The sequence below is a fragment of the Lepisma saccharinum genome, chromosome 2 (genome assembly GCF_977018435.1).
Source record: "Lepisma saccharinum chromosome 2, izLepSacc3.1, whole genome shotgun sequence".
NCBI classification, from domain to species: Eukaryota; Metazoa; Arthropoda; class Insecta; order Zygentoma; family Lepismatidae; genus Lepisma; species Lepisma saccharinum.
The window spans coordinates 133,800,310-133,815,065 of NC_139230.1; the positions used below are offsets into that span (position 1 = coordinate 133,800,310).

Consider the following 14,756-nt stretch of genomic DNA (forward strand, 5'->3'; position numbering starts at 1 on the left):
TTGTTTGTGTTATTGTAGTGTGTATGTGTGACGTGTCAGTGAGACGATTGGAATGCCAGCCGCAAGATTCACCTTAGAACAAAGATTTTTTTATGTATGACACGTACCTACGTGAAAAAAAACTCGTGTCGAGACGTGTGTAGGTAATTTGTACAGAAATTCCCATGCGTTTCAACTCCACACAGAGATACGTTTAGACATTTTGTCCTTAAATTACGAGAAACTGTATCGTTAAATTTTAAAACACCTAAGCAAAAACGACTGATTCTAACCGAAGCAAAACTCGATGATATTGGTGCAGCGTTAGAACGTTCTCCAAACAAACCTCTACGCCGTGTTTCACAAGAGGTGGGCGTGTCAAAATCATCGGCACATACAGTCACTAAGCTACTAAAATTAAAACCATACTCTTATAACACAGGTTAGTGCTTGTTTTGCAATATTTATATAAATGTCTGCATATGTCTATAAAAATAAGCGGGCATTACAGGCCGCAAATGTCGGCATCTCCGTCAGCGCCGCCCGCCACGCTTCTCCCGATCTCTCGGCTGCAGATCGAAATGAACGCACGGTATATATATAATATACATACATACACACATATATATAGTGTATGTGCGCGCGTGCGCGATTTGTAATTAATTAATACACTTACAAGGGAGGTCTAAGTCTCCCCCTCCGATTTCCATGAAACTTGGCAGGTGTATGGAGGGGCCCAAAGGAAGAAATACGTGTGTTTTTGTGTTTCAGCTAAAAAAAACTGTTTTAGGATGCATCCCCCCCCTCAAATGTCAAGATGAGGAGAAATTGAAGTGGGGATCCGACCCCGAAACCACGTAAATATGGCATAGGAAGAAACAGGGGACATTGGTCCTTTCTATACACCTGCCAAATTTCATGGAAATCGGAGGGGAACACAGGGGTCAGATGATCCCCAAGTCAATTTGTCCTCATCTTGACATTTGAGGCGGGTTTTGCCCCCTAAAACATTTTTTTAGCTGAAACAAAAAAAAAAAAAAACACGTATTTCTTCCTTTGGGCCCCTCTATACACCTGCGAAGTTTCATGAAAATCGGAGGGGGACACAGGGGTCAGATCCTTACTTCAATTTGTCCTCATCTTGACATTTGAGGTGATTTTGCCCCCTAAAACAGTTTTTAGCTGAAACAGAAAAACATGTATTTCTTCCTTTGGGCCCCTCTATACACCTGCCACGTTTCATGGAAATCGGAGGGGGACACAGCGGTGAAATGCCCACTTAAATTTGTCCTCATCTTGACATTTGAGGGGGGTTGCCCCCTAAAACAGTTTTTTAGCCGAAACAAAAAAAAAAAACACGTATTTCTTCCTTTGGGCCCGTTTATACACACACCTGCCAAGTATCATGGAAATCGGAGTGGGAAACAGGGGTTAGATCCTTACTTCAATTTGTCGTCATCTTGACATTTGAGGGGGTTTTGCCCCCTAAAACAGTTTTTTAGCTGAAATAAAAAAAACACGTATTTCTTCCTTTGGGCCCTACTATACGCCTGCCAAGTTTCATGGAAATCGGAGGGGGACACTTAGATAACCTCCCTTGTTAGTCTTACACTTTGTAATTATATAACACTGCATATATTATAATGTTTTATTTTAATTTGTAAAACTGTAACTGTAGAACAATTGTATAATTTTTGTATAACATATCTATCTTGTTCTATGTGTTAAAGGTTTCATCCTGGAATGGAATGTCTCACATTTATGTTTGTTTCCATTTCCAATACATTCGAATGAATACATATTCGTTTCAATGGCATTTACAAAATCACCTCTGACATTTTATGTTAAACAAGTAAGGTTATTTTTGTGTACGAGTGTGTTAGCCGATGCGTAGCAAAATATTTTAGGAACAACACTTGAAAAAAATTCTTGTAGGACTAACTAATGAAAAATTTCTTTGTAATCGAAGATCATAATACCTTTTAAAGTGTGGTAATATTATAATGGGATTGAGATACGAAACTCTCGGATCCGGATGCGGATTTTCGGATCCGGAACTTACAGATCCGGATCCATATCCGAAACTTTTAGACCCGGATCCAGATCTGTAACTTTTGGATCCGGATCCATATTTTTCGGATCCGGATCCGTTTGGCCATCCCTACTGTACAATTGTGTAGGCCTATAGAATATAGAGCCTTATCTTGGGATTCGGATTGGGAATTAGTTTTATGGTGTGGGTTGCTATGACAGGACCAGTGACTCAATGTGTGCTTTCTAGGGATGGGCCGATATGATATTTTGGCCAATACCGATATAAAATTTACTGATACCAATAACCAATATTCTACCAATCTGATGTAAAATTCCAAATGGTCCTTGAAAAACCTGAATAGTGTATTTACCTCCTTAGTAAATGTTTGTTTCCAGGTGACTGCAATGCAAAAGAAGTTGCATATTTAGATATTTACTTTTTTAAAAAGTAGGGCATGGAGATTATCCATAAAAATACAATGAAATTGCAGAATTTTGCACTAAATTGTAAGATATTTATAGATATATTGGATCGGTAACATAATTGGTAATTTTACCGATAAACCGATATGCCTATATCAGCTCATACCAATAGAGTACTGATTAATCTCTCCCATCCCTAGTGCTTTCTTGAGTTTCTGCGAAAATGTAAAGCTACATGTGACTTTTTACAAACTGTGTGTATCTGCTCAGTGCAGTTGAGATTTTGGTACTACTTTACTATAGGGGTGATACCTATAAATCATTTATTTCACACTTTTTTACATTGCTAACGTACTATTCTGCATTGCGGAACATTTCTTTAGGTGAAATAATGAATTTCTAATGAAAATAATGTCTATTTCTTACATTTACGAGTACTTACTGTTACTCGTTATTTCGATTCTGTAACACACATTATGGCGATAGCGTACTGGTTCATAACGCGTTGTGAAAGTGGTTTGTCGATTTATGGAGTGTTGCAACCTTGTTCACCGGAAAATACCTACTTTCATGCCCGGATTTGAAATTATGCTAATACCTCTTAAACCATTGATGTTAGCCCCACAAACCAATCACGTTAGCCCCACAAACAATTCACGTTAGCCCCACAAACCATTCACGTTAGCCCCAAAAACCATTCACGTTAGCCGCACAAACCATTTTCCATAAGGTTAGGTTAGGTTAGATTAGGCAAGCATAGTTAAAAAAAAAATTAAAAACATAAAAATACTCGACACGTCATGTTATAGTGAAAGCACAGCGAGTTTGAAACACTGACTATGGGGTTTATGTCATCTAACACACGGAACATTGTGCTCTCATGCAGAAAGCAAATGGCGGCAGCAGAAACAGCATGTCGGACAGAAATTTTCGCAGAAAACAACATGCATTCGCATTAAAATGGATCAAAACTACATTCACGAACTTCCACAATGCTACAGAAAATGATTTGCATAAGTACTTTCTCCTCTAAAAAGTAAGAAATCCATCACCCCTATATGAAAGTGTTACCGAGATTTTGATTTAACAAAACTCCCAATCTTGAACAGTGTGTGTGACAGTAGTGAGAAAATGAAATTTAGGAACATTTGTTTTCCCATATTTAGATATATTTTAAATATTATAATCTACTGAATAAAAGAGAATTCAAATTGTCTTAACAATAGTAGAAAAATGTGTTCTATTTATGATCCAGGAGTGTAAGGGGTGACCCTTTTTATTGAGAGACCCAAGTGTCAACCTCTCTTCCTCTCTTTCATATAGTACACCGTGGACTGAATTTTGCAGGCTAGCGAGGCTCTGGCACCTGGATCCATGACCAGTATAATCTTCCGAGGGTTCATGTTATGTCATCTACATGTGTTTGCCCTTTTATCCATTTTATCTCATTTATCCCCATCTTTGCAATAGCCAAAAGTGGCAGAAAAGTGAATAAAATAAATCAAATTAATCAATCTACCTGTATTTATTGTCCATTCTTCATTCTAAAAAAATGTTATATTTTTACAGTTCCAGGATTTCAATTTGAGTATTTGCAGTACTGACAGTTGCCTTGGTGTGTGAGTGGTTGGGTTCACCAGCTATGGTTCCAGGGTTTTAACCTGTCTGTAGGGATCTGTTGTGAATGTCCCCTCATTTATTCCATCTTATCACCATTCATCTTCATCATCGTGATTAATCAAAAGTGAAAGTTGTGTAAAATAAGAAAAATGCAATCTAAAAATTATAAAAAACACTGAAACACAACATGATTGCAAGAAACCTTGACAGCCCTTTCTTATACCTCTTAATGTTATGTGTTTTAATTTTGTATTTAACACAATTCAAAATTTAAGGTTATGTGCTATAATTTTGTGTTTAACACAAACAAAATGTAGGGTTGAGATAAAATGCCTTTGACCTGATAGCAATACAAATGCTGATACTCTTACCCATTTTCACCAATTATGATACCAATATTTGGAAATTGAGACAATTTACAATAGCTTAGAATATTTATAAATTTTAAAATATATTTTTTAATTTGAAGTGTACCATCCTTCAGGGGTTTGCTCTAAAATATTCACGATTTCACATGATATAATTATTTAATCACAAAATTAATTTCTCCCTACAATGCTGTGGCCAATATAATTGAACTTGTGCAATTTCCATAATTCCCAGGCTGTTTGGAGTGTAAAAGTATCGTGTGGCATTTTTGTGAACATTATGTGATTCTTGCATTCTGACAGACCTCTGTGGTATAGTGTTTAGCACAGTGTGCTATGATGCCAAGGGTCCTGGTTCGAATCCCAGCCTGAGCATAGGTGTTTGTGAGTGTCCCTTCATCAATTTCATCATATCATCACTCATCCTCATCACCGCAATTACTCAAAAGTGGCAGAAAAGTGATGTATAATGAACAAATTCAATCAATCTTGTAATCCAGAAAAGTATCAGCCAATATCTTTGATAAATTTGGACCAATACATTGGCATTTCTTACATTTAAGACTATTCCAATCAAATATTAATGTAATTTCCATTAATGGTTGAAACGGTTAAATTATTACTGTCAGTTTTGTATTTGAAAGAATTAACATGCAAGGTATCAGACACTGAATTTATTTTTTTTCAGGAGCCAAGGCTGCTCATCAGTAATTGTTTTTAATAATATGTGAAACCCAACTTTCGGCTTTCATGCGGACCCAGCCAGAGGCAGGAAACTGCGAGGGATCATGATGATAAAATGCAACTTGTTTCTGGAAGAACCTAAAAAAATTGTGGAATTAGATCATGGCTCTACTTTAGCCACCTTATGTTAATTTAGTATTTGTGAATCCCTCTATGAAGTTGTTAACTCCACTGAGAAATGAAAGAGTTGCATGTAGTAATTGCTATTTATCTTAATTTTCCAGTTACCACATGTTGTAAAGGACCGTATGTATGCAGCTTCAGTTGCAGTGGTTGAGACTGTATGGTTGGGACAAAGAACAACTGCCATGGACTATTTCAAGAAATGGGATACATTCTGGGAAAATTTCTGCTACAGTTTGTTTATCGAGAGGTATGCAATTTTGTGTGTTTAACCAATTTTACCTGTGTTTTATTTCTTTTCCATTGGAAAATACACAGGAGACTACCAAGAGAGACATTTTACACTTGCTAACTCCTATGTGAATAAAAATCCATGGAAACTAATTTCACTGGTGGCTTATTTTGGAAATTTTCACACAAATTTTAGTGGTCTCATTGTCCCCTTTCCATTTAGAAATTTCAAGTTTAATTCCAGGTTGCAGTTTTCAAGATAGTAGAATTTGAAAAACAACCTACAAATTTTTTGTCAAGACAAATTACACTAAATACATTTCCTTTCCTCAATACACTTACAATCTTTTTGCAGAACTTCCTCTTTGTATTTGTACTCTTAAGCGTTGCAGTGTGACACGAAAATTTAGTGAAACTTTGACTGATATCTGCCAGCAGGGTCTTGTAACAGGAGAAGGCATGTTCTACATAGCATGAGGTCAGTGGAGTAAATCTGAAACATGTTGTGTCTGCAAATGTTAAATCATCTTCAATGTTTTCCATGTTGATCCTCTGTCCCTGCTGAGGACACTGGCAATGCTGGTCAAGGTTCTGCATCCAGGATTATTGTTCAAGATGTTTCTTACCAGTTTGTCCCTTTGCTCTTGATAACTTAGTTTTCACTTTTTCGATCATTTCAAGAGAATCATATACTCGGAGACCATTTTACTCCAATCACTCAATGCTCAACACCAGGAACCCAAAATTTACAGAAATGTAAACAATATCTTCTTTCACTTTTGTATCTTGAACTAATTGTTGAACAACACTAACAGATGCAACACCCTCATTTTCATAACCACCATCTACATCAGCAAGAATGTGAAGATTGGAGGAGTAGTACTGAATTGCTCGAAGCCATGTTCCCCACTGTGTCAGCACCGGCAGCAATGTAATATCAGGTTCAGCTTCTTTTAGGGCTTGGCATCTTTTTTTTTTTTATTTGACACAAGACTCTACAGGGTGGCTACTCACTGGATATTCCAAGAATTCTGCGTGAATTATTGGCTCCGGGAATTATGCGTGAATTCTGCTTGAATTTTTCTCTGTAGACGTGAAAAATTGCAACTTTATTAATCCAAATTCTATTGAATTTATACATATTGATAAATGCCCTGAGGTGAGATTTTGACAGTTGAGTTTTTATTTTTATCGAGGAAGGAAAATAATGTGTGAAAAATAAAACAGAATTCTCTCGATCTGTTTACTTTGTTACTGTCCTTTGTAGAGCAATCTGACAGACGGAAGATTATTGCAAGATAAGATATCTTGATGATGATTAGGTAGATTTGAGTTTGAAATTCTTACACAATTAACAATTTTTTGTAGGTTAGAATATATACCATAATATTTGTGTGACTTGTGTTTGTAGATGTAGTTCGAGTCTTGAGTATGTGAAATGGCAAATGCAAACTAAGGACTTCAAATGTTTTAAATATACCATTTAATTAAATTCATTTTTGAATATATTGGAATCACACAGACACTTCATATTGTTACTACAGAGCATTCCCTGACATTCGCTACGAGACTGTGGCAAGCAGCCCGGCATCAGCACTTGTCTTTCCCAGGGAATGGGTCCTTGACAGTCGGTAGAGTCAGCTATTAAAATTACAGTTTTCATATTGTGTACCAACCTTGACTACAGAAGGTGTTGAAAATAATGTCCCTCTGCTGCAACACATTCCTGGCATCTTCGAAGGAAATGGCATTTACACGTGCAAGTTCGTCTACTGTAATTCTCGTACAGTACTCTCTTTTAACTTACGGATAATGTGCGGATTGTCTTTGTATACTTTATTTTTTAGATTTTATATTTAGGTGGCCGCGGTGGCTCAGTCGGTAACGCGTCTGACTACCATGCTGAAGGTCCCGGGTTTGATCCCCGGCTGGTTCAAATCCGGGAACTTTTCTAACGATGGAAGCGGCCCCGGCGCCCACCCAGCATCGAATAACATGGGTACCTGCGGGAAACCCTGGGGGTAAAGGTGGTCAGGGGCGTGATGCTGATCACATCACCCCCACTCACGACCGGATCAAGAAAGTGTGGGGGCGTTACCCCCACACCCCCTATACGCCTTCATGGCATGGTGCTATGCACAGGGGAGTACTTTACCTTTTTTTTTTTTTTTAGATTTCCCAGTTTTCTTTCGAAGTTTAATATAGTGGTCCTATGTGGAACGGGAACACCAGAAAATTTTGTTGCAAAACTTCATCGCACTTCTCCACAATTCCTCTTTCCGAAGTAACACTTGACAAGATGAATCCTTTGTTGTAATGTAAACTTTTGTGGTGCCATATTAAGCCACAATCTTCAACACACGGACATGACAGAACACAACTTCCGAGGGATGATTATACTGGCATCAGTCTGCAACGTCAACAGAACCAGAGCGAAAAAAACAGACTGTAGCATGCGACTGTCACAGGCCCGTTCAATGGGAGAGACAAGCGCTGATACCGGGCCGCTTGCCGCTGAGTCTCGTAGCGAATGTCAGCAAATGCTCTGTATATTTCTGTGTGCATATCAGTGGTGCAACCACAGTGCAGTAGGGGTCCCCAACTTTGAATGGAAATCAATTCTATGGAAGGCAAAGGGGCAAACATTGATGGCCAAGAGCACCTACAGAGGGGCAATTATGCCCCTCGATTTCAAGTTTTATGCAAATAAAAATACATTTTATAAAATTTTTTCACTCGCTTCGCTCGCAATTCCTGCTTTTCTTAGTCTCGTTAAGTTCAGAGCTGTAGCTAGGGAGTGGCGGGAGTTATCCCTGGCTGCCGAAGAATCTAAATGATAAAAGTTGTAAAGGAGAGAATGCCATGGAACCTCGTGAAATTATTTGCACCCTATTAAATCAATATTGTTTTCAGTTTGCAAAAAGAATGAATTAAAAATTTTCTTGTTCGCTTCATTCACAATATGATTGTTTTCTGTAATGCACTCTAAATTACCAGAGAGAAATAAGACTTCTCTTAATCATAATGGATTTTGTCTTAAATGTATGAACAAATGTTGGGAGACAATTTATATAATTTTTGCTGTTTGTTTGTTATGAGGTGGATGAATTGATTATGTAATGAATATAAGTAATCGACCTATATGGTGTGTGTGTGTTGTAACGTTCGAGTTGCCGGGTGCTTTTATCTATGTTACGAGTTGCCGGGTGCTTTTATCTATTGGGTAAACTGGGCCCCTTTTGTTACAAACAATTCCCTAGAGTCCTGGATCTAAATTATGTGCACCTCGGCATACGTCACAAAATCTAAATGGGGGGAGTAGTGATTAAGAAAAGGGAGTGTAACAGTCTTCACAAATATATCCACAAATAATTATTTGCACAAGTAACCAAAGGGGAGGAGAAACGTATTCCCCAATTAAGTTTTTCGAAAATGCGTTACGCAACCCCTGCAAAATATTTTATATCACTAAACTATTGCTACACAACTTTTACAAATCTACAACTCACTAACTACTATACCACACACACTCTTGCATACTAGTGAATATAAGCGCACGACGAATTAGGAAGGTACTTAGAGTAAATTGTATCAACAAAAAAAGTCAAAGATTCAATTTTAACAATTTAATAACAATAGTGTAACTCCTTTTTGGTATTCTAACAATTTACAACGATTCTAAACGTAATTTTTCCAGTAATAATAAACGAATTCAACAACGAATTCAAAAAGGTCAACGCATCAACTAAGTCAAAAGTGTACAATTTATTTTAACTTGCGTTTATGTCCAAGTTTTAAGTTTCTTTCGTTTTACATTACATTAATCAAAGAACGCTTCTTACACCTTCAATAATAAGCAACCACCGATTGTTCGTGATCACAGGTTCATAAAAATGTGGAAGAACCACCCTTTTTTTTTTGAAAAGACAAACGTCTTCAAGAAATTACAAAAAATCTTATTGGTACATATAAGAAAAGTTCCACCCACTTAGATGCTCATTCCCAAATTACGTGTTTCATTGCCTCATTCAATTACAAACAAAGTTTTAACCAAGTCTAAACGACCAAAAGGGAGAAATGTGAGGGGAAGTTACGTTAGCGAAACTTCGTCGCGATTACCTGATGTATGCTTTTGCGACGTGTCTTACAAAAAAAAATGCCAACCATTGTTCTCGTTAATATGAATGTTGATGTAAGCACATTGCAGAATAGCTAATGTGTTACCCAATTTTGCATCCGCATATTTTGCAATTTTATTTTATCTATTTAAACTGAGGGTCAGATGACGCAGTATCGAAGTGAATAGTTTATTTTACAACAAGCCGTATTCAGTTCTCAATTACGTGAACTTTTACCTTTTTTGTACAAGGAATGTTTATTTCTGTAATATGGCGCACTTCGTAAGAAACTCACACGTATCGGGCTCAAATATTAAACTCGTGCTTTTTTTGTCTGTCGCACTTCTATTCACCACTAATATAACAAATCCACTGTTTCCTACCTTGATTTTGGATGTTGCCACTCTCGTAGTCCTGGAAAAAGGGGGTGCACAACTTCCTTCACTTTTTGATCGTCAAATCCTCGTTGACCAGCGTACGCCTTGCTTGGATTCCGACGTAATACATTTCCCATTGCCAAAAATTACTCATAATTGCAGACTGTCGAAATGACCTTTTTCGCAATCCGCGTGTCCATATTCCAACGCGTAACGTAATTTAAGAAATAGTGCTTAGCACCTTTACAACAAATGTTCCGGAATTGTATTTAAAGAAGCACTTGCAATTCATCGCGTGTTATAAGTAACATGGTACAGAACGTCAAAGTTCAAAGTGTCGTTACCGATGATGCATTCTGCAGCGTATCAAAAAAGGTAGTCGACTGAACCAAACGCAATACACGACTGTTTGCCTCTAGCTGCACATGTCTATCGCTCTTGCCTTCCGTTGATTTAGGGGGCATGGTTTTACGATTCGATAACCGGAGAGTGATTATAGGAGCCATCTGTCGTAACTCATGAGAATTAAATCATGAGCGATTGTACATCGCGTAATTTTGAGCGGAGCATTTATTTTTTCAACGAAGTTGGAAGTTGTAAGATTTTTGCTAATTTTACTTGCAACAAATCGTTACAGTGTGTGTGTGTGTGCGTGCGTGCGTGCGTGCGTGCCTGCCTGCATTCCCCCCCTCCGCCCGTCCGTCCGGCTGGCAGAGAAGTTAGACTGTTTTGAAATGTGAATAACACACCTAATTTTCAAAGGTACAGAAATACGCCATTTTTATACAACAGTTCGTGTAAAAATAAATGATGCCTTCAATTTACTTCTATACACATTCAAAGGACTTTTTCCTTTCCTTTTAAATGACCTACGTAAGATCTTGAGTCAGTACTTTGTCCGTTTGAACAATTGAAATAAATTCAAATCAACAATCGGCGATCCAGTGAGAAGTTGGTGGCCTGCTTAACTGTACTAGTTGGTAAGAAAATACTGCCTCTGCTCTTAATTTCTTTGTCCGTAATTTCCTTATCATGCCATTGATAGTATAAACTATCTGTTGCACTAAAGGTACGAAGAATAACCAATTATATGGAAGACAATTACCAAATTATACAGAAACATGTCTTATTACAAGAAAATTGAAGAAATATGTTTTAAAAACACCGATTTGGCAAAATATGTCAAAATATACATTATCAAGTTCATCTATTTCGGCTTATTTTCATCAGATGCATCAAGATCTCACCCCAGTATTCGATCCGATGGCATATAAAAAGTATGTTATAACATAAAGTCCCAGGCTCTATGTATTAGATATAGTTTAGTGGTTCCTGACTTTTTACTCAATCTGTATACTAAAATATAGGGATGGGACAGACTAATCGGTACCGTTATCAGTATCACCTGATACATGCATGTCAGTAAAATTACCATACCTATCTATATCTAAAGAGAGTTACATGGAGGGGAATAGTTCACTCTAATCAATTTACAATTCAATTTTTTTGCACAGTTTTTTTTTGTGATTGATTTTGCCATCTGTTTGGTAGCTTCGACAGGCATGGTTCTTTGTTCTCCTGCTCATATACATACGCATGCAAGTGGGAGAGAGAAAATAACCATGCCACCCGTATCAAGCTAGTACATGCCTGACAAAATTACCAAACAGGTGGCAAAATCGATTGCAACAAAAAACTGTGTAGAGAAATGAATTGTAAATTGGTTAAAGTAAATCCGATATATGTATAGGGTTTTCCAATAAGAACGATATGATTATACAATGAAATAAAATAAAAAATATTTCAGATACAACCAAACTTTTTATATTATTTTTAAGCATAGTTTATTACATTATGTTTTGAATAACACATCATTTAAGTGGCCACCTTGACTTCGTGCATACGAGTGAATTTGATGAACCCATTTTTTGATGACTTTGTGCAACAACTATGTCACGAATGCAGTGTTCAATGTTCAATATTCATGCATCAAGGGTTCGTAGTCTTTTTGCATAGACTATAGATTTCAAATAATCCCACAAAAAGCAATCTAAAGGAGTTTAATCACAACTTCTTGGAGGCCAACTAACAGTTGTATTTCTTGAAATTATCCTTTCACCAAACTGTTCTTGCAATACGTCGATAGTGGCATTAACAGTGTGATATTTGGCACCGTCTTGTTGGAACCACATGTCCTCCAAATCAATTTCATCTAAATTTGGCCACAAGAAATCTGTTAACATCAATCGGTACTGCTCACCAGTCACTGTAACAGCATTTCCTACCTCATTTTGGAAAACAAATGGTCCGATGATGCCACCATGCCATAAACCACACCATACAGAGACCTTTGTGGATGCAAGGGCTTCTCGTGAAAATCTTGTGGATTGTTTTCACACCAAAAATAAAAATTTTGTTTGTTAACATATCCACTTAACCAGAAATGAGTTTCATCAGAGAAGATCATTTTTTGCCCATAATTATGATCCATTTTAAGTTCAATAGATCGTCTATTTTCATAATTTTTTTGGATAATAACCAAACGTTCTTGAAGTGTGTATTTAGCCATGATGAATTGTCACAGTATACTGAACACAAATGACAACTAGTGACAGTTATAACATTTGAAGCATAGTTGCCAGTTCATTTCAAAATCATATCCTTCTTATTGGAAAACCCTTTATATCTTAAAATATCTTAGTATTATGCCATTTTGTTATAGTTTTTATGATGCATACATTTAATATCGATTCTGTATTTTAAAAGTAAATGTGTAAATATGCGGTTTTTCGTGCATTGCAAAAGCTTGGTTTATCTGGTAACATCCTTTTACTTAGGTGGTCAATATACTGTTTAGAATTTTATATCTGATCAGTAAAATATCGGGTACATTAGTGTTGGCGAAAATTTTATATTGGTCCATCCCTACTAAAATAAAACATTTCAGCATGTCTATAGTTATTTTCATGGTTGTTACAAATAATTTTGTGAGATGTCTCATTTTTTCAATGCTTTGTTTTATGTGTTTTGCTAATAGAAACATGGAATAATGTTCTACATTACTTATTTTGCTGTGCAAGAAGAGTGGTTTGCTTGTTTTATATATCAATTTCTTGAAACTATTGTATTATTTTTGTCATTTTTGCCTAAAGAATCTCACAAATATCTTTAATATAATGAGTGAAAGTCATCAAGGCCTTATCATTATGTGTTAGACCAGTGACTGCACCAGTAATATATGTTAGAATACACCTCCATTTTGAATACCACCATCTTGATTTAAACTTTAGAGTTTTAAAAGTTGTTGTGACCACTCAGATTTATGTAAACTTTTGTGAGAAAGGCAATGACAAAATCTATTTTTATTGGTTTGGAAGTTATGACTCACCAAGTATTCGCATGTGTACTAGCCACATATCCACAGGATGTTTAATATCACATTAATCATACCATTGCTGTTAACAGTAGGTGAACCTACAATGTATGTTCATATTCAACACTCAGTGTTAACCAGAAGTCTCCAGACAACCAAAATTTTATAATAATCAACCCAATTTACACAAGGTATTGGCATGTTGCTACAAATACAGTGGAATCTTGGTGTTACATTTTTGAGGGGAACAAAGTAAAGAAACCTAAAATGCAGGAAAATTTAAAATTGGCAACAATCAACATTTTGCTATGCGGGTGAACTCAACTGAAGTGAGTGCCAGATTAATGGGAATTGATATTGTACATATTTACTATGCGCCGGCCTCCATGGCGTAGTGGTTAGTAGATCACGTTATGATGTCAGGGGTTCCAGGTTCCAATCCCGGCATGATCATGGGTGCTCTTTGTGTCCTTTCATCAACTTCATCGTATCATCACTCATCCCCATCTTTGTAATTAGTCAAGTGGCAGAAAAGTGAAGTAAAATAAACCAAATCAATCAATCAACATGTACTATGTCTGTGCTGGCAATTTTGGCACTGTCAGCTTGAACTATGGAAGTGATAAGTTGCTTAGCCTGGTTGAAGGTTGAGACTTTGTTTTTTACCCATTTTGTTAGGTGGACCTTTGGCTCATTGAACTCTGTTACAATTAAATGCTTAGGAATACCTGGGTTGTGGGCTTTGGGAATACTGTAGGCAATGGCTGGTGAACAAAACTGAAATATTTTCTCTGGTTTTTGAGAAATGATGCGTCAAATGCTGCCAAATGGCACAGGACAAGTGTAATCTTAGTCGTCCTGAAGGTGGTAACTTTTCTAGAACTACTGTGGTCCCAGCTATCCACATGAGGTTAACTGTAGATGCAAGACATCACGTTTACATGTAAATGCTCCCTAATTAAGTTGTCTGTACTCAGGTGGGTAGGCAAACCTTTTGCTCATGTTTATCATAGAACGGGGAATACTAAGCAAAATAAATTTTGAAAACATTATCGAACTTTCTAATACTCATCATTAACTTTTAATTATATTACTGCCCCATACACAATCATTTTATGTATTGTTGTGAAAATAGGGAATAATACATATATTACAAAATATCGGTACTCTATTGGTATCTGCCGATATAGGCATATCGGTTTATCTGTAAAATTACAGATTATTTTACCGATCTGATATATCGATAAATATCTGATAATTTAGTGGAAAATTCTGCCATTTTGTTGTAATTTTTATGGATAATCTCCATGCCCTAATTTCTAAAAAGGTAAATGTTTAAATATGCAATTTCTTTTTCACTGCAGTC

General features: G+C 36.6%; 1 protein-coding gene across 2 annotated transcripts in view; it reads left to right on the forward strand.

The window, feature by feature from the left end:
• The window catches only part of LOC145984131 (nucleoporin Nup188-like), a 236,228-nt gene that overhangs the window by 134,914 nt on the left and 86,558 nt on the right, over positions 1 to 14,756 (forward strand). For both annotated transcript variants that reach the window (XM_083117569.1, XM_083117567.1), the window contains exon 16: positions 5,393 to 5,541. In XM_083117569.1, coding sequence (XP_082973695.1) covers positions 5,393 to 5,541 — 149 coding nt within the window. The remainder of the gene's footprint in view (positions 1 to 5,392; positions 5,542 to 14,756) is intronic.